The following is an 18,329-nucleotide window of genomic DNA, read 5'->3' on the forward strand; positions in this document are numbered from 1 at the left end:
TCCGCTCGCTTTCTTGAGTAGTGACTCATCTTCACAAGTAGTTGATCTTTAGGAAGGGCTAGCGACAAAAGTGGGCGTGGTCTTATCCCTTATTTGATTGCGTCTTTCCCGGAAGTGAACCACTTGTCGACATTCCTCAAAATGAAATAACTTGTGTGTAACTTCTATATATATTTTTTTAAACAACTTTGTGTCTTTACGTCATGGCGGCATTTCCGGAGCGCTCGGCCAAGCTCAACCCGTTGAATGAAGAACTGAGGAAGTTGTGCGACGTGTTGGACCGAAGCCCCGCCGAGAATGGATGGCGAAGACTCGGGCAGATAGTGGCCGAGGACCGGCGTTTCAGAGTCAGGTACACACACAAAAATATAAAAAAAATACCCGAGCATCCATTTTGTTCGCCTTAACACTATACAGAGGTGGCAAAAGTATACACACACTGTACTTAAGCAGTACAGATATTTGTTTAAAAAAAAAAGGTAGAAGTACTGCTTCAACTCCTTCACTTAGTACATAAAAGTAAAAATGCATTTTTACTGAGTTGTCAAAACAAAAGTACTTATCCTCTATTTAAATAGAAGTAAATATATTTATCTTAAAAAGTAAAAGAAAAAAGTACAGGCTGAAATGTAAAAGTAAAAAAATATATTTTTTTATTTTACTCCCAATTCTAGAACGGAGTAGTAAAAACAAGTACTGATTCTACAGCAAAAAAAAACGGTCAATTATCCACAATATTCATTTTAATCACTTGGCCCAATGAAATTAATTTCTATGCACTCAAAAATAGTTTTGCTCCTGAGATTGGCAGCTCACAAATGATGGACTTGTTTGTGTAATTTCAGACTTGATTGGGTGGGCAGACTCAGCTATTCAAAAGTTAATTTTGCATAAAATGTCCCCTTTAAAATGTCTGTGCAGTCCGGACGAATTGGAGACGTGCTCTCTGAAGGTCCTGCAGACTGACGGCAGCCCGAGCCGCATGCTGCTGATGCTCCTGGCCGAGCGAGGCTGCACGTGCGGCCACCTGATGGACTTCCTCCACGCGCTGGCCAACGCGGAGGCCCTGCACTGCCTCAAAGCGCCAGGTATGCTCAAAACCAGCCACGGTGGCGCCGGTGCCACACTTCAATAGTCACTAGAACTTGCTGAGTTAAAACTTATCAAAACCTGGAGGCTTACTTGTGACTAACTCGCGCCTCTGCAGAATGTAATGTATGGTATTTTCTTTTCCAGCCTTGCAAATTACCAGCCAGCCGCAGTCGGTGTCGCTGCTGTGCGGTCACAACTTGCGTCTCAGCTGCCGCGCCGCGGGCCAGTCGCCGGTGCTGTACCAGTGGTTCAAGTCCAAAGAGGAGGTAAGCCCACGTGTTCAACTCTCACCTCAACTGGATATGGTCGACTTCTCTCCAAATGGAAAGTCAACGTCGAGAGGTCACCATTTGACTGCCTTTGCTTGGCATGTGTGAATTGAATTTGTTTATAAACTCTAGTTACTTAAAAAAAAATACTATAATATTTAATATATATATATACAATATGTCTCTTATTTATTAATATTCATTTTTTTCCCTCTACATTTTATAGAACATTTTACAAATTTCCCATCGTACATACAAATGAATAGATCAAAAAGAATTAAATATGAAATATTATATTTAAGTTCTCTATTACGAGCCAACCCTTAATTTAAATTTATTTCCATGGAAAGTTTCCCACTCTAAAAATGCTTAGAATTTTGCAATCCTTGTCCTGACGTTTTTCCACTCGCTCCACTGCAGGTGCCAAACGGTTCCTCCGCCGACATGACCATCAGCGGCGTCCACGTGAAGGACGGCGGCTTCTACATCTGCCGTGTCAGCTGCGGCGAATCCTTCCAGTTTAGCCAGTGGGCTCAAGTGGACGTCCTGGATGCTGTTTATTATAATAAACTTGGTTGGCGCAACGCATCACAACAACACATTCATGAACTTGACGTATTCTTTGATTTGCCAAAATAATTTTGGGGACCTTTTTTTAATTTTTTTTTTTTAGGCCAGAACTGCCAGTCGTCGGACGGTCACGTGGAGGCGGCCGTGCAACCTCGCCCGCAGCGACTCCTCGCTGGCGCCACCCTCCATTTGGAGTGCGGCGCAGCGGGGTCCCCCATCCCTCGCTATCAGTGGCACCGCGATGGCGCCCCTCTCCCAGGTGCCACCAGGAGGAAACTCACCGTGAGCTAGACAGAATTCAATACCTCTCACACGTGCCATTGGAATGATCTCACACGCAACTGAAACTCTCTGGTACACAGTAGGGAAATGGTCTCAGACGCACTACTCAAATGCTCCATACACTAGGCTGAAATGCTGTCATACACTCTATTGAAACACTCTCATACACACTACTAAAACACTTTTATACACACTACTAGAACATTCTCATATACACTAATTAAATGCTCGCTAAAACATGCACATGTACTCAACTGAAATGCTCTGATACACTGTATACACTACTGAAACATTCTCACACACACACTATTGAACCACTATGCACACCTTACTGTAATGCTCTCACACAACAGACACCAGATTTAGACACTTTCATACATACTACTGAAAAGCTCTCATGCACACTACTGAAATGTTCACGTACACACTACTGGAACATTCTCATGTCACCAGGGAATTTCTCTCAAACACTACTTAAATGTTCTCATACACACTACTGAAAGGCTCTCATACACTCTATTGAAATACTCTCATTACACTATTGAAATGCTCTCATACACACTATGGAAATGCTCTCATACACAACTGAAATGTTCACGTGCACACTACTGGAACCTTCTCATGTCGCCAGTGAATTGCTCTCATACACACTACTGAAATGCCTCTCATACGCACTACTGAAACGTTCTCATACACACTACTGAAACGTTAGCATGTCACCAGTGAATTGCTCTCATATACACTAATGAAATGCTCTCATACACACTACTGAAATGTTCACGCGCACACTACTGGAACATTCTCATGTCACCAGCGAATTGCTCTCATATACACTACTGAAATGCTTCCATTACTGAAATGCTCTCATACTTACTACTGAAATGTTTCCATTACTGAAATGCTCTCATACACACTACTGAAATGTTCCCATACACACTACTGAAACATTCCCATAAACACCAATGAAAATGCTCTCATACACAATACTGAAATGCTCCCATTCATTCATACTACTGAAATGTTGTAATACACATTTTTGAAATGATCTCTTATACACTACTGAAATGCTCCCATTATAGTGCTGAAACACCATCCAACACACTTTTGAACCACACCACACACCCTACAGTAATTCTCTCACGCACACTATTGTAACGCTCCACATACCCAACTGAAGCGCTCGCATACACACTATTGGAACATTCTCATTTACAGGTCTGAAATGCTCTCGTTAACTGAAATGCTGTTTTCAAAGATTTCAGTTGTGTGTGTGTGCATTCACATGCACGTGTGTGCAAGGTCGCCTCGTATTATTTCCCTGACGGCCCCTCATAGCAAGTGCAGCGTCACAATTGCGATGGGTTTATCCTTCTGACTTTGTTTTGTGTGTTTTTGTTTCAGATCCCCAACGCCAAGCAGGACCACCAGGGCAGGTATCGCTGCAAGATCGTTAGCGGGGGCAAGAGGACGTGGACCAACGAGGTGGAGGTTGTGATCGGTACGCCAGCCACGCTTTTCCATGCAATTTCTTCTGTAATGACATCAAAACGCTTATTTATGTTGTTGTTTTTTGGCTAAAAAGCTCAAAGTGCGCTGGTCCAGATTTCAGGAGCAATGGAGTGCTCGGAAGGTAGAGTCGGAAGGAGGCCGCGGTTAGATGTGCCGTACCAGCATGCACATTTCAAAGGAGACATATTTGGCAATTTCTTCACAATTGAAAACATTCATCAAGTGTCTTCACATTGCTGTCACATTCTTTGGGCATCTTCATCTGTGCATCCAACAGAACTCAGTGCAGCTCTGCTTACCTGTTGACTTTGACAAAGTAGTCGCACCAATGGAGGATATGGATTTTTTTTTTTTTTTTTTTGCATTCTAGGGTTTGTATGAAAATGTTCAGATGGTGTTGTTCATCATCCAGAATATAAAAAAAAAAAAGTGGAATTTTGTTAATTAGTTGATCCCTAATTGCTTAATACTAACACACAATGCAAAATGCTATGGACAGGCTAGTGACATGTTCACAGTTAATATAATCATACTCAAAAATATATATTCTTTATCCTTTGCATAAAAACAAACAAACAAATACAGTACATTAATATTACTGCAGCTTACTTAGTTGTGGAATTCTTTGACTATATACTATACTGCCCTCTGGAGGCCAAGATGTGCGCTAGGGAAAAAAATGACTAGGTTTTTTTTTTAATCCTTGGCGTATTTTGACAAAAGAAGACACTTGGTAAATGGTTTCAATTGGAGGGAAAACTGCACTCATCTTCTCCAACATTGGTGATGGGTCCATATTGTTAACTTAACACTCACAGGGGTGCATGGCATGAAGGGGCGGTTCTGTGAGAGGGTCACTAAGGGGGAGAAAAAAAAAGAAAAAAAGATAAGGCTGATGTCACAGACACGACCATTTTATTAGGTACACCCGCTAATGAGCTCCGGTGGTTAATGAAAGATAATGTTCACTTTTGATTGAGGAATCTGAAATGGCATTTGTTAATCTGAGAGCTGTTCCTAATATTTCGAACCCCTCGTGTCTTTGACGACAGCCTGTTCCTTTTAACGGGCATTTTGGCTCATTTCCGAATCTCTTCCAAGTGTACAAATTAGTTCAGGTTGTCGGATTCTTAATTGTGCTTTGTTCTCATTTCTAGATGACATTTTTGCCATTGGAGCAGGTACTGTATTTCTATTAATCACGCACTATTGTATCCATAGAAGACAATTCATGTCGATTATTGACATTATGCGCTTCTGTTTGTGTTTAGGTTCTGCCGATTTCCTCCTAAACAGCGTACCTGAGCAACTGTGTGGTGAGCGTCGACACATATGAGATATTCACTATGATATTATTTCTTGTTTTAGTTTGACGGGGGGAAAAAAAACAATGATGGAAAATACAAAAACATAAAAATTAAATTTTAAAAATTAAATGAAGCAATGATTTATTTATTTTTTACTTTTTATTGCTGCTCAAATGAAGTCAGGGCACCAATTGTACTGTAACTCATTCACTGCCACTGACGGCAATAAACGTCAAAAAATCATTTGAACTATTTCTATTAGTTTAAAAAAAAAAAATCCACTTTTGTTAACAATTGTATGAAACCTAGAACTTTTTTTATTGTACATTTAGAACAGATATGAAATTTGTGATTAATCGCGAGTTAACTAGTGAAGTCATGCGATTAATTCCGATTAAAAACTTTAATCGCCTGACGCCCTGAATTTTTAATAATCTTTTTTTTTTTTCTTTAACTGCCATTGACGGCTATAAACGTCAAAAATTCATTTGAACTATTTCTATTTGAACTAGTGAAGTCATGCGATTAATTACAACTAAAAAATGTAATCGCCTCTTGTCTTTAATTTTTAATAATCTTTTTTTTTTGAATGTATGGCAGTAAATGAGTTTAAAAAAAAAACACTTATTTATTAAATAATAAAAATGTGCAAATAGCAAAAAAAAAACAACTATTGAGGCCTCCATAACTCAAGTGTTGCGTGATACATTTGTCTCCATTTAACCCCCTTTGTTCCGCCCCTGGCCCCTCCCACAATCCAGCAACGGACAAAGTAGCCCTGCTGATTGGCAACCTGTCCTACCAGAACCACCCTCGGCTCAAAGCCCCCATGGTGGACGTGTACGACCTCACCAACGTTTTGCGGCAACTGGACTTCAAAGTGGTCTCCCTGCTGGACCTCACCGAGTCGGAAATGCGCAGCGCCGTCCACGAGTTCCTGCAGCTGCTCCACAAAGGGGTCTACGGTACATTTGCGTCAGTGGGGGGGGACTCGGGTTCAGGATGTTGGGATGATGGCAGGCTTCTCCTGGTCAGGCTTGCTGTACTACGCCGGGCACGGCTACGAGAACTACGGCAACAGCTTCATGGTACCGGTGGACGCGCCCAATCCCTACCGCTCGGCCGACTGCTTGTGCGTGCAGAGCATCCTCAGGTTGATGCAGGAGAAGGAGACGGGCCTCAACGTCTTCCTGCTTGACATGTGCAGGAAAAGGTGAGTCCTTATGGGGGGGGGGGGGGGGACTCACACGGTGTGTTTAATGTGTGTGTGAAGAATAAAACAAAACAAAAAAAGTTTTTTTTTTTATATGATAGGGGTTGAACTGGCTCAGTTCTAGCTAAAGGGGATTTTTGGACATGTGGTGGGTTCGCACAGCAAACTAGCAGAGTTGCCTCAAGCGTGAAAAAAAAAATCACTTGCAAAATATGACTGTCTGTCCTCAAATATAAGAAAAGCACAAATGCCGTTAAATGAAAGTTGGGTTGTGTAAATCCAGCCGTATTTTCCAGAAACTTCCACGACGACAGCACGCACAACGTAGTCTTGCGGGTGACGGCCAACATCGTTTTCGGATACGCCACGTGAGTGTGAAACTTTCTCCTTCTTGCCGTCTGTTATTCCTAAAGCAGGACTTCTTTTTTAAAAAAAAAAAGTCGTTTTCTTGAAGGTGTCAAGACGCGGAGGCCTTCGAGCTGAGTTCCAGTGACTTCACCAACGGCGTGTTCGTCAAGTTCTTAAAGAAACGCTTGTTGGATGACGAGAAGATCACCGTGGTCCTGGACAGAGTCGCTGAGGGTACGAGCATCCACAACCGGGGAGATAAAAGAGACATCAAAAAGTCAGATACAAAAAAAATGGGCAAAAAAAAAATCTGGGTCGCATTTGCTTGCCGTGTGAACGTCGCCTTAGAAATGTAATTTTCTGCCTTTTTTATTTTGCCGTGACACAAAAGATGACATACGTTTATTATAAAATGTTACGTTAGCAGTGTCAGTAAAACCTGCTAAATATTCTCTTCATATATCGTAGCTCTTAATTCATATTAGCTTGTGCAGGTGTACCTAATGTTATGGCCAATAAGTGTTCTCGTGACTGAGCGGGATTTTCCCTTGCCGTGCGCAGACATGGGTCAGTTTGACGCCACCCGGGGCAGGCAGGCGCTGGAGATCCGCAGCAGCCTGTCGGAGCGGCGGGCCCTGACCGACCCGGTGCTGCCCGGTGCCGCCGACCTCCCCCACAGTCAACAGTGGGCCAAAGCTCACGGTGAGTTGCTGCTCACGATGTCCTTTCTAGTTATGGCATCCCATTTGCGTACAGAGGATATACAAAGTCGACATGTTCAAGTGCCAGATTTTTGTGATATTAAAAGAGAGTCAGCACACTCCTGCCACCATTTGAAATGTGTCTGATTAACCTCCAGATAAAGTTCAGTTAGTGGCATCTTTTTTTCTTTTTCTTTTTTTAACCCAACTGACCTGGATTTTTTGGGGGGAGCCGATTCCAAATTTTGGGCAGAGTAAAATTCTGATAACATTCACTCATTCACTCCCCGCCATTTTCACTGAAGCAAACCCCTTTGCTCCCGGCTGTTTTACTGGATTTTGACTCATTTTGCAAGGCTCACAGAATATTGTGTTATATTGCTATAAAAATATGGAACCTACCAAAAGAAAGATTAGAGTCTTTTCTTTCATTAGAAAAAAAAAGTATACTTCTATCTGTTTCCGTTTCGCAGCAGTTAGCGTTAGAAAATAGCTAAGTTTCATCGTTATTCACAAATCTGTAGGTAAATGAGCTTCTTTTCAACATGGCCCTGGTTGATCTCTTATACTCTGCCGCCACCTGCTGGCCGTTTTTGTAATAACTACCATTGCTTCAACCATTCTTCAAACAGGCGGCATCAAAACGTTCTGTGTATGCGCAAGCATTTTTTTAAAAAAAAACGTATAAATACGTCTTTGGGAGCATGGCAATATTGAAAATAGAACATATTTTTATATTTTTTGGGAGCAAATGAGAATAACGAATAAATTATTTTTTTGGTCCATTAACGCTTACAACAATAAAGATATGATTTATAATATACACCTGTCAATGGGTGAATAAAAGAGAGAAATCTGATCAAAGTAACCAACATGAAAACCACAGAGCTCTCAATGGGTGAAAAACAAGGTGATCAAATTATTTGTAAAAATCATGACAGCCATTTTGAAGGCCCTGAAAAAGGAAAAACAACACGAGTTGACATGACATTTGCATTTCCAGAGCTTCCCGACGGCATGTATGTGGACTTTGAGTGCGGCGCTCAGATCAAGTTGGGCTTCGCCGCCGAGTTCTCCAACGTCCTGGTGGTGTACACGCACATCGTCAGGAAGCCCAGCGAGCTCTCCCTGTGTGAGGCGCACGTCACCGACTTCCCGCAGGTTGGGGATGGCGCCGGTAAACGCCACGTACGGCAACCCGTGCGCCTCACTGGACCGTCCTTGCCTTTTTTCAGGAGCTGGACGTGGACCCAAAGGCGATGAACCGGACCGACCCTGAGGACACGGGCGTCTACCTGCTGTCCAGCAACCTTCCGCAGCATTGTCTCTACACCAGACTGTGCTCGCTGCAGAAGCTTAAAGTGAGTGAGCCACTTCCTGTTCTGTTTATTATGACATGAAAATGAGCTCACGTCAATACTTGCTGTCCACCAGGACGATCTGGCGTTCACCGCGTGCTTGCGAGGCGCCTCGCCAGCCATGGACGCCGACGACAGCGTCTGCTGGACCGAGAGCGTCAACATCGGCAAGCCGCTGATCGCCCGCCTGGACCTGCATCGGGCCACGCGGCAGAACAGCTGCCTGCTGACGTGCCCCATGCCGCACAGCCCCACGGCCCACAACCGCCACCCGAACCCGCGCCCGGATCATCCCCCGGACCGCGAAAGCGGCCGCCTGGCGCCCCAGCATCACTGCCTCGACCTCCCTCAGGGTGTGCGAATGGCGGCTGACGCTGCTGCGGCGGCCCACGGTTCCAGCATCCCGATCGAAGCCAGCGACGACATGGACGAGCTGCAGACGGCGTTCATCGAAAGTTTGCAGCTGCAGCAGCCCTGAGGCGCCGTCCAAACAGTAGGACTTTCAGCATATCTCATTATTTAGATGTACTGTTTGTTATGCCAGTAAATAATAGTCTGTTTGTGTAAAAATAGAAGATAAATGTTTACTCCTGAATCAGAATAGAACACTTTGCATTACATTTGTACATGGAATATATTATAAATAAAACATTAGCAACTATTTTACGATATAGTTATATTATGTATATACGATAGTGTCATATAAATAAAATGTAACTCAATTTAACATATTTGTCTATCTAGGTTATTCATTAGAATACCGTGTTTGGACAAGTCGGGGAGCATAAAACATTCAGGTATTTCTGTAAAGACTTTTTTTGACTTGGCTTCTTCTTTAACCTTTGTTGAGATGAAAAAGTGCTTCCTTCCAAACATACAGTAGGTGCTTTTTTTTCTGTCCTTTTCTCTTTCACATTAAGTTTTTAATCCCTCGCATGTTTCTGTATTTTGGTATTTTTGTTTACATGTCGGTCTTAAAATTTTGGAGGCAGTTTTTTTTTTTTTTTTAACTCTTTGACTGCCAGACGTTTTCAGAAACGGGATGTCGCCAGCGCTAGCCGATTTAAGCATTTTGACTGATCTTTCAAGGTCCACAGAAAATGTTGTGTTTGGACTATGGAAACACACACACTACCAAATGAAAGATTGAACTCTCATCTTCCATCAGAAAAAAAAGTTTGTTTCTACCTTATTCCGTTCTTCAGTAATCAACAATAGAAAATGGTTAGTTTGACCGAAATGCTCTATTTTGAAACAAAAAGAGCTTTTTGTGAAACGATGTTATTTCATGCACTCTAGTGAATTCTACACTTCTTTTTGTCCATGAATGATGCCACAAACACCTAAATAGTGCTTTATTTCTGTAAAACACTTACCACCAACAATGAAAAAGTGTTTTTAGATTGCAAAATACGTTTATTTCCATTCAACAGTGTAACAATTTGACAAAACAATTTTGCAAACTATTTACAAATGTGTGCAACTGTGCTACTATTTACAATTATGTGGATGTTTCAAATACAGTTTTTCTTTTTGTAACGCTCCCCTGCGTGCAAGGAGAGGGAGCAGGTTTTGCACTACAGATACGTTTCACTTCGATTGTCCGTTTCGTGTGCAGACGTTACACTTTCTTGACGGCCTTTTTTTCCGGGCCAAAAATAGTCATTAGGCTAACTAGATCTGCTTGAAACTTTCACCACAGCTGGCCAAGGCTTTCCTCCACCAGTTTCAAAAAATAAAAATAAAAAAAATTGGATGACGTCTTTTAACGTCATTGGCGGCCCTCCGTAGGTTTTTACTTGACGTCTTTTAACGTCCATGGCAGTGAAAGAGTTAATATTCAACCAACCCCATTCGTGTCAGAAGTGAACAATGTATGAGTATTTGTCTGTTTTGCTTTATTTTATAAAATAACTTGTCAAAATTAATGTTTTAAAAACATGCACAAAAATAAGAGATTAATAATAATAATTAAGTATTTAAAAAAAACACTACCAATGGCACCAAATACTCAAATAAGTAAAACTAAATAATTTAAAATAAATGCCAGTACTATTAACAAATAAAAATCTGGAAATAAACATAAAGAAGGAACTTTAAATAGAAATTTAAAAGTGAAAGCACCAATTGGTAGAGGTTCTCCTGTCCTTTGATAAAGGCCGGTTTTATGCTGCCCCCTGGTGGCCATGTTAGGCACACCAGAAGCAGCAGCATAATCTTAGAAAAAACCTGCAAAATAGCGAAGTACAACCCAAGATAAACCCCGTGATATTTAAATATTGGATACAAATACAAATCCGCGATATAGTGAACCACGAAGTAGCGAGGGACCACCGTATTACTAAATCAATCAAGCCATTCTATTTGTGGACCCGTGTTCACATTTTTCAATCATCCGATTGAAACCGGTACAACTACTGTCATTACATTGTACTATTTTTTTTTTTCTATAGGCTTATTTGAGCTAAAGGAGGTTACATGTGTAAATTAATTCTTGATCCTTGGGGTATTTTGACAAAAGCATATCCAAGGACCTAGCAGGAAATGTGGGACCTGTGACAATTGTGAGGGGGAGACAAATGCACACACCCCATTCAAATAAGGAAATCCCAATAAAGGAGCCTTTTTTCGAAGTATCGTGACACATGAACTTGAATTGACCTTGCACTGCTCCGCGGTCTGAAACGACTTCAGTTGTCACTCCACTCACAAGACAAGACCAGTGTGGAATAATCATAATAGCAAACACAACATTCAAAATGTCACAAGATGATTGGGAGCCTGCGGGACGGCGTCTCCCTCTCCGGCGGAGCGGCCTGACCCGTCATGTGAGCAACGGACGCGGGCTGCGCGCTGACATCAGCGCGGAGGCGTCGCCGTGATGCAGCAAGAGTGTGGGGAGGAGAAGGAGGAGGAGGGGGGTGAGGGGGAGGGGGGGCAAGGATGAGCGGCTCCACTCTGCAAGAGGGGACACACGGAAGAACATCATCATCATCATCATCATCACCAGCATCATCATCGTCGTCATGATGCCGGCCTCCTGGATGCTCCTGCTGCTGGCTTGCTGTGGATGCGGCGACGCAAGTAAATATGTTTGTTTATGGAATGTTCCGTGCGATGGCGTGCGTTTAGTTCACCGGGCCTTGTCCTTCAAGTCACGCGTCCTGGTGCAGAGGAACCAGCAGCTTAAAAAAAAAAAACTATTTGTTTTTTTTAACACACACTTTTTTTTTTTTCTTCAATTTTGACAGATACACAATTTCACTTCCTTATAAAATTGTATTGTTGCTGTTGAGAATACTATATTATGGATTAAGGTGTTTATTATGGACCTTTATTTGTACAAATTGTTTTTAATTCAAATATGAACAACAAATTACATAAGTATTTTTGTATGGAATTGTGCAATATTGATTTCAATATATTTTTTTTAATTAACAGTATGTGAATATGGCACACACACAAACAATGTGAGAATTAAACACAAATGTTATACTCAACCAAAGCACATCTATTTGGCTAACCAAAGTCAGCTAGCTTAATGCTAACATATAATGCGAAACACCATAGACAGGCTAAATGGAGATTAGCATTGATGTTACTGTAGTCATAAACCTTCAACCTACGCGGAGCAGCAGCACATACTAAGAAAGCATACAACATTTACGGGGACCTTCTCTGCCTTTTCTTCTTGCTCTTAATTCAGTAATTCTCAATTATTTTTTGCTTCAAAAGAAAATATTTCACGCCCCCACTCCCAACAACTCTCCATGGTGAATTTGTCTATAAAATTGTGCTAAGTACGTCTCTGTTGGGTGCGGTCCGATCATGAGAGCGCCACTGCCACCTACTGTTTTGGATGTGCAATTACGCTTTCTTCTAGTACGGCAAGAAAAAAAAAACACGGTGAAGGTGCGCAACTCTAAATATCCTGTATTGCGTAAAAACTTCAAAATCTACTATAAATGATCGCTATTGCAAAAAAAAAAAAGATCCCTTAAAAATCTGCAATATAGCGTACAGTACATATTTCTTATCAGAGACCGTCGGCCAGACGCTGCCTCCGTTGGAGCCTGGTGGTCATTTCCCTTCGGATGTGCGGAGTGTGTTGCTCAAAGGTAGAAGAAACGCACAAAATCAACATGAACTGAATATCTGGACGTGTCATCGCTTTTGGAATGTTCTGCTCAACACAGGAAAAAGCCACACGGACAAAGTGGAGGTGTCGGGTCCCGTCAATCTGACGCTGCAGTGCACCTGGACGGACAACGGCAACATTGCGGACAACGTGACGGGACGCTGGCGAAAAGACGGGCAGGACGTTGCCAACAGTCACGTGACGCTGCGGCGGGACAACCAGCAGTTTCAGCTTAAAAGAATGTAAGACGCTCAACAGTGGTTCTCAAATGTTTTACCTAAAAAAAAACAATATATATATGCAAATTGTGCGTGAGTGGTGAAACTATCTTTAAAAAAAAAAAAAATCTCTATATCTTGCCTCCCGAGGTTCATCATTAAAGACGAAGAAAGTCTGGGAAGATACTCGTGCTTGTTTGGAAATGAAGCAAAGGTTGATTTCATTTTAGCAGGTGAGTTTTCCCTATTTCAGGCGGCAGATTGGGGGAAGTGCATGTAATTGAAAAATAAACGATGAAAACCAGGATGATGTCGGCCATTTTTGCACTTGGCTCTCACCAGTGCCGCACATCGGCGACGTGCGGGACAAGCCGGTGGTGAGCTATGCTGGGGACTCGGTGATGTTGCTGTGCAAGATGGATGACAGCAAGCCCAAACCCAAAACCTGGTTGTGGTTTAGAGCCAACGGCACTGACAAGGTGTGACGTGCCGAATCATTTGGGGGCATTTGGAACTCATCATGGACCGTAAAATGACATTTCTGTCTCCAATTTTGATGAATGCATTGACGTTTCTTGTTAAAGTGCATGAAGAAATTCACCAACAAAAATGTTTGTTATTCATAACTAACTACATACCTTTAAAAAAAAAAAAACTCCCCTCTCATGTTTCATTTGTGCTATTTCCTGCTCTTCTTTTAGGAGCAGATCGACACTGTGGCAGAAGCTGAAAAGTACCAAATCAAAAATGACGGAAAGGCCACCAAGCTGCAAGTGTACAATCTGACCATGGACGACTCGGTTCTGTTCTACTGCGGCGCCGTGTTCGCCATCGGCACGGCCTTCAGCCACCTGGAGCTGAAGGTAGGTCACGTGAACACTTGCAGGAAAATCGAAAGGAATGTTTGGTTTGGCATGCTGTATTTGCTTTGTACTGAAAAGGTGATCACCATTTACGAGCCCTTGAAGCCTTTTGTCGCCATCGTGCTGGAGGTCCTCGTCCTGGTCGCCGCCATCTTGCTCTTTGAGAGGAGTCAGTCCAAGAAGAGCCAAGCACAAGAAGGTATGCAGGACACAACTTTAGAAAGACCTGCAACATCTCACGATGAGCCACATTTGCTTTCCATTAGAACACAAACGGCAGTGAGAAAAAAATACTGTACTACATTGCTGCTCTATTTGTTTGATTGTAGGACAACTGGACTTTTTTTTTTATTCTATACCTCTAACTAACTACCTAGATAACTAGCTAAATAAAACACTAACTTTTACTAGCTAAATAACTAATACCTTAATAACTAAAAAGCTATCTATCTAGACAACTAACCAAATAAGTTTACTAGCTAGCCACCTAAATGTCTAACTGGTTAGTGGTTAATTATTTACTTAACCACCTAACTAACCTAATAACTTTCATTAGCTAGCCAACTAAATATCTTACTAGCTCCAGTAATTAACAAAGTAACCTAGTAACTTTTGTCAGCTTGTGAACAAAACATTGAATTGTGCTAGCTAGATAACTAGACACCTAGTTAATTAGCGAGCTAAGTAGCAAATTAGAGATGACTAACTTACCAGCTGCCTTTTACTCACCAGCTAAATAAATGTGTAACTAGCTAGTTAACTAACTTACTGGAAAGATAGTTAACTTGATAGCTAACTAACTAGACAGCTAACTAACTAGAACCTAAGATTGTTTTTGTAGTTAAGACACTCAATGGTTAGCTAACTTAATAACAAGATATATAACTAACCTAATAATGTATTTAACATTTACCAACTATCCAGCTAAATGCCTAACCAGCGAGCTAGCTAAATGCCAACCGCTTGCCTTCATGCTTGGGGTAGACAAGGGCATACGTGTTGTTAAAGTTGGCCGTGCCTAATGTTATGACCACCGTGTCCTCGTTAGCCTCAGGGGACGAGGTGGCCATCCCGGAGCCCCCGACGACCACCAATGTCGAGCCCCTCACAACCACCACAGCCACCACGTGAGTACCCACAATGCACTGCCTCGTTCATTGTGCACATTGTTGATTTTGTGGCCTCGTCTTTAGGCCGTCGGGAGAAAGCAACGGACTGGAAGAGAACCCCGCGGCCAGGCAACGCAAGGCTTGAAAAGAGTCACTCAACAAAAGCAATAAATAAGTATAGCTCCAAATCCAATATATATAATCTCTACCTATAATAAAGCAGCTTTTTTTTTATTACTTAAGGCAATAACGACTTTTGAGCGCAAATCAATTATCAATTGATGTCAAGGTGCTGAACATGTAGTGCAGATTACTAGCTCACTAAAAATGAATACATTGTATAACGTACTGTATTATTAGAAGTGATAAAGAATGTGGTGTGCACTTTTTTTTTTTTTTAATGTGTCAAGGTGTACTGTACTGTAAATCCACTTCTTCTGTTCCATATATGGTACATAGCTTGTGTGACTTCCATTGTGTTAAAAGGGTGGCATTCAAATGACAGTAAACGGTCATTAAAAACATATGTAAGACAGGAGGGCAGAAATAAAGAAAGGAGCATCAGCATCTCCGGTGAGTAGCATATTTTATTTTCAAACGTTTTCTTGTCCAACTTCATGTTGCAACGACAATATCCTCTTGGGGCTGCTGGAGTAGGAACCGCACCAGGAGCCGAAGCGTGTGGTCGTTCAGGCCGACCACGCGGCCGTCCTCCACGCCGTCATAGAGCCGCAAGCTCTCGGTGCCCCACAGGAGGTTCTTGCGGGCGTTGCCAACGTCCGTCCGCGTGGACAACGCCAGCGTGTTGAGCTGGTAGCAGAAGAAGGAGAAAAAATGGCCGTCGCTGATCACCGCCTGCGACACGAACGCTCTGCTCACGTCCTCGTGGTTCCAGAAACCTAACATTTTGAAAGCCATTAAACGTGAGATTAAATCATTCAAAATGAGCCAGTAATTTAATTTGGAATACATTAATACAAAATGTAAATATATATACATGTTTAAAATTGCAGTCGTTCTGTTTTTTAATAAATAAAACTTTTTTTTCCGCAGTAGTTCTGTTTTTTTAACAAATAAAGCTTTTTTTTTCCAGATTCAGGGATTAATCGACCAAATAATTGACAGATAAAATAATTGTTAGTTGCAGCTCTAGTTAATTAAATTATTTAAAATGACTATATATTACTTTATTTTTAAATTGTAAATATATATATTTTTTACTACATTATTTTTTAATACAGTTTAAAATCTACTGTATGTAAAAACAACAGCGCCCTCTAGTGTATGTTTACATGCTTGACCTTGATAGGAGGCCTGCGCTGCGGTCCACGCAAACAGGCTGGCGACGGCGTTGGCCCTGAGGAACACCTCCACCTGCTCCGTCTGCTGGCGGCGGGCCATGCGATCCCTGTGGTAGCGGTCGGGCACCAGGTGGAACTGCGTGTGACCGTAGCACGCCGGGTCCGGCAGCTTGGAGCCTGTTGGGCCGCCGTCCCCGCATGAAATTGATGACACGCGTAAATGGCTGATTCACAGCGATGTGAGAAGCGAGAGGTCACCCGTGAAGATGATGTTGGCGTACTGCCTCTTGAACAGCGGCAACAGGTCGGGGGTGTGCGTAACTTCGGGAACGTCGGCGGCGTAGGAAGCCTCCATCGGGACCAACTGCATAGATGTAAGGTCAGTCAAAAATAAGGTTACTTGGGACTTTTTGTTTTCTGTTCATTATAAGGTTTGTTTTAATTTTTGTAAATGCTTTGTTTTGGTTTAGTTTTTATATATGAGTATTTGCCGAGTTGTGTGCTAAAGTACATTTTCAAAAGCCAATTTGTTTGTTCCGCATCAACAAACCGACTGCTAGCATGTTAGCATTTGATCAACCCTCATTGGAAATTGTATACGGGACGAGTCCTACTTGAAGACCAAGCCCAGAATTGCGTGATAAAGTGATGCTAACCTGAGGCAGCTGCTTCGTTATTCTAATCTGACAAAGCGGATGGTCATCTATCTGGAACCTGGTGGGTTCCAGGCTCCCCCTTCTGTGGCCCCTTGGGATGATCCTCTCCCCTTTTCTCCAGTAGAAGCCCACTTGGGGATTCAAATCTGACAACACATAAAAACAAACAGCATTGACACTACACTCAAAAAGTTTGGTATACAGTAGTGGGTTTTGGGATACATTTTCAGGTGAAATCTCAAAATGCGTTATAACCCTTACAGGTGAAATTAATGTGATGTTCTCTAAACTTTTGAACGTCCACATTAAATGTTTCACTGCTCTGCCGTTCTTCATCTCCTTGTTAGAGAATAAAAAAAAGATGTGCCAAGTGTAGTGAAACATTGGACATTCAAAAGTTTCGAAAATATTGACTAAAGTGAACCTGTAAATGTTGTGTTCAATGCCATTGGGTGAATTTATACCCATGCTGGAATGGAGGAGCATCGGGCTGTATTTGGCCAAGCTGTATGTTAATGCTTTAACCAAGTTCCTCAGAAAGGGTCCCTCGATGAGCTCCTGTGTTCTGTACATGAACGGCCTACGTTTCATCGTGTGCCAGTGGTCCTGGAGAATCACGTGAGTCACCAATGAACGAATGTCCTCGAACGCCTCATCGCCAATGCCGAGGTTGTCTGTTTCCGTAGCGGGGGCGCTCTCCTCTTCCCCGGGGGCATGAGGCCGAGTCGGGATGAAATTCTCCGGCAAGCCGGGGATGTACGCGGTCTTGGTGAAGTGCTGGTACCATTTATCCGCGTTGCGCGCGAACGTCTGCGGGTGAACGACGTACTTTTTGCGCTCGATGCGAGTGAGAAGCCGGAGTTTATCCTGCACCGGGGACGCTTTTATCCGCTCGACTTGCTCGTCGGCCTGACGCGCCCTGGCCGATTTACTTTTGGCCGTGAGAGAGGCTTTAATGTCCGGGTAGATCGCCTCCTTGACCACCGTCGCCGCCGCCTCGGTGTGGACAAGCTTGTGGCTTGTAAGCAAGTTTAAAGGGAAGCGAAAGGGCAGCCGTGTGCGGGCCGCCATGTTGTTACTTCTTCTTCGTTTCCCCTTCAAGTGAAGTGAGGAGAGGTCACATTACACAGCAGCGCCCCCTAAAATATAGGCAATAATACGGAATAAACGTCTTTATATTACACACATAATATACACGTAACTGCAGTTAAATGCCAACAATTAATCGGCCACTGTTATTAACGTGTTGTTATTACTCTTGGCACGTATATTATCGTTACTTTGCATACTATTGGTTAACATTGAAGAACTACGATGATGTTGAACACAACCCGCTAAGGAACGCCGGAAATGCTGCGTCTTGGTAAAAAAAAAAAAAAAAGTATTTCTAGGTTT

General features: G+C 42.5%; 3 protein-coding genes across 4 annotated transcripts; 2 read left to right on the forward strand and 1 right to left on the reverse strand.

The window, feature by feature from the left end:
- The first annotated feature begins 2 nt into the window (after positions 1–2).
- On the forward strand, positions 3–9,376 carry malt1 (MALT paracaspase 1). 2 transcript variants are annotated; one of them, XM_077562434.1, is made up of 17 exons: positions 3–352; positions 922–1,088; positions 1,237–1,358; positions 1,782–1,935; positions 2,035–2,213; positions 3,615–3,711; positions 3,796–3,843; positions 4,880–4,903; positions 4,994–5,038; positions 5,791–5,994; positions 6,065–6,242; positions 6,539–6,610; positions 6,697–6,824; positions 7,152–7,292; positions 8,295–8,452; positions 8,527–8,652; positions 8,726–9,376. In XM_077562434.1, the coding sequence occupies exons 1-17, from the start codon at positions 204–206 to the stop codon at positions 9,125–9,127; spliced, it is 2,394 nt and encodes a 797-aa protein (XP_077418560.1). In that variant the 5' UTR covers positions 3–203; the 3' UTR covers positions 9,128–9,376. The 2 variants fall into 2 exon arrangements, with proteins under 2 accessions (XP_077418560.1, XP_077418561.1); XM_077562435.1 differs by lacking the exon at positions 3,796–3,843.
- A 2,215-nt stretch (positions 9,377–11,591) lies between these two features.
- emb (embigin) lies at positions 11,592–15,544 on the forward strand. Its single transcript, XM_077560191.1, has 9 exons — positions 11,592–11,733; positions 12,690–12,767; positions 12,846–13,029; positions 13,156–13,238; positions 13,348–13,484; positions 13,707–13,868; positions 13,947–14,067; positions 14,917–14,995; positions 15,062–15,544. The coding sequence occupies exons 1-9, from the start codon at positions 11,676–11,678 to the stop codon at positions 15,120–15,122; spliced, it is 963 nt and encodes a 320-aa protein (XP_077416317.1). The 5' UTR covers positions 11,592–11,675; the 3' UTR covers positions 15,123–15,544.
- Positions 15,545–15,546: 2 nt separating this feature from the next.
- On the reverse strand, positions 15,547–18,325 carry mrps30 (mitochondrial ribosomal protein S30). Its single transcript, XM_077560190.1, has 5 exons — positions 17,399–18,325; positions 16,935–17,080; positions 16,537–16,642; positions 16,279–16,455; positions 15,547–15,876 (listed from the first exon to the last, which is right to left on the reverse strand). The coding sequence occupies exons 1-5, from the start codon at positions 18,003–18,005 to the stop codon at positions 15,593–15,595; spliced, it is 1,320 nt and encodes a 439-aa protein (XP_077416316.1). The 5' UTR covers positions 18,006–18,325; the 3' UTR covers positions 15,547–15,592.
- Between the last annotated feature and the right edge of the window lie 4 nt (positions 18,326–18,329).

This window comes from Vanacampus margaritifer, chromosome 3, assembly GCF_051991255.1.
Source record: "Vanacampus margaritifer isolate UIUO_Vmar chromosome 3, RoL_Vmar_1.0, whole genome shotgun sequence".
Classification (NCBI taxonomy): domain Eukaryota; kingdom Metazoa; phylum Chordata; class Actinopteri; order Syngnathiformes; family Syngnathidae; genus Vanacampus; species Vanacampus margaritifer.

Excerpts from the sequence above, each read along its gene's own strand:
- malt1 (XM_077562434.1), top strand. The coding sequence starts at position 204 with ATGGCGGCATTTCCGGAGCGCTCGGCCAAGCTCAACCCGTTGAATGAA. Across the intron at positions 3,712-3,795 it reads CGAGGTGGAGGTTGTGATCG|CTCAAAGTGCGCTGGTCCAG; the intron begins GTACGCCAGCCA and ends TTGGCTAAAAAG. Across the intron at positions 8,653-8,725 it reads GCTCGCTGCAGAAGCTTAAA|GACGATCTGGCGTTCACCGC; the intron begins GTGAGTGAGCCA and ends GCTGTCCACCAG.
- emb (XM_077560191.1), top strand. The coding sequence starts at position 11,676 with ATGATGCCGGCCTCCTGGATGCTCCTGCTGCTGGCTTGCTGTGGATGC. Across the intron at positions 13,030-13,155 it reads CAGTTTCAGCTTAAAAGAAT|GTTCATCATTAAAGACGAAG; the intron begins GTAAGACGCTCA and ends TTGCCTCCCGAG. Across the intron at positions 14,996-15,061 it reads ACAACCACCACAGCCACCAC|GCCGTCGGGAGAAAGCAACG; the intron begins GTGAGTACCCAC and ends CCTCGTCTTTAG.
- mrps30 (XM_077560190.1), bottom strand. The coding sequence starts at position 18,005 with ATGGCGGCCCGCACACGGCTGCCCTTTCGCTTCCCTTTAAACTTGCTT. Across the intron at positions 16,456-16,536 it reads CGCCAACATCATCTTCACGG|GCTCCAAGCTGCCGGACCCG; the intron begins GTGACCTCTCGC and ends GCGGCCCAACAG. Across the intron at positions 15,877-16,278 it reads AGCGCAGGCCTCCTATCAAG|GTTTCTGGAACCACGAGGAC; the intron begins GTCAAGCATGTA and ends TCAAAATGTTAG.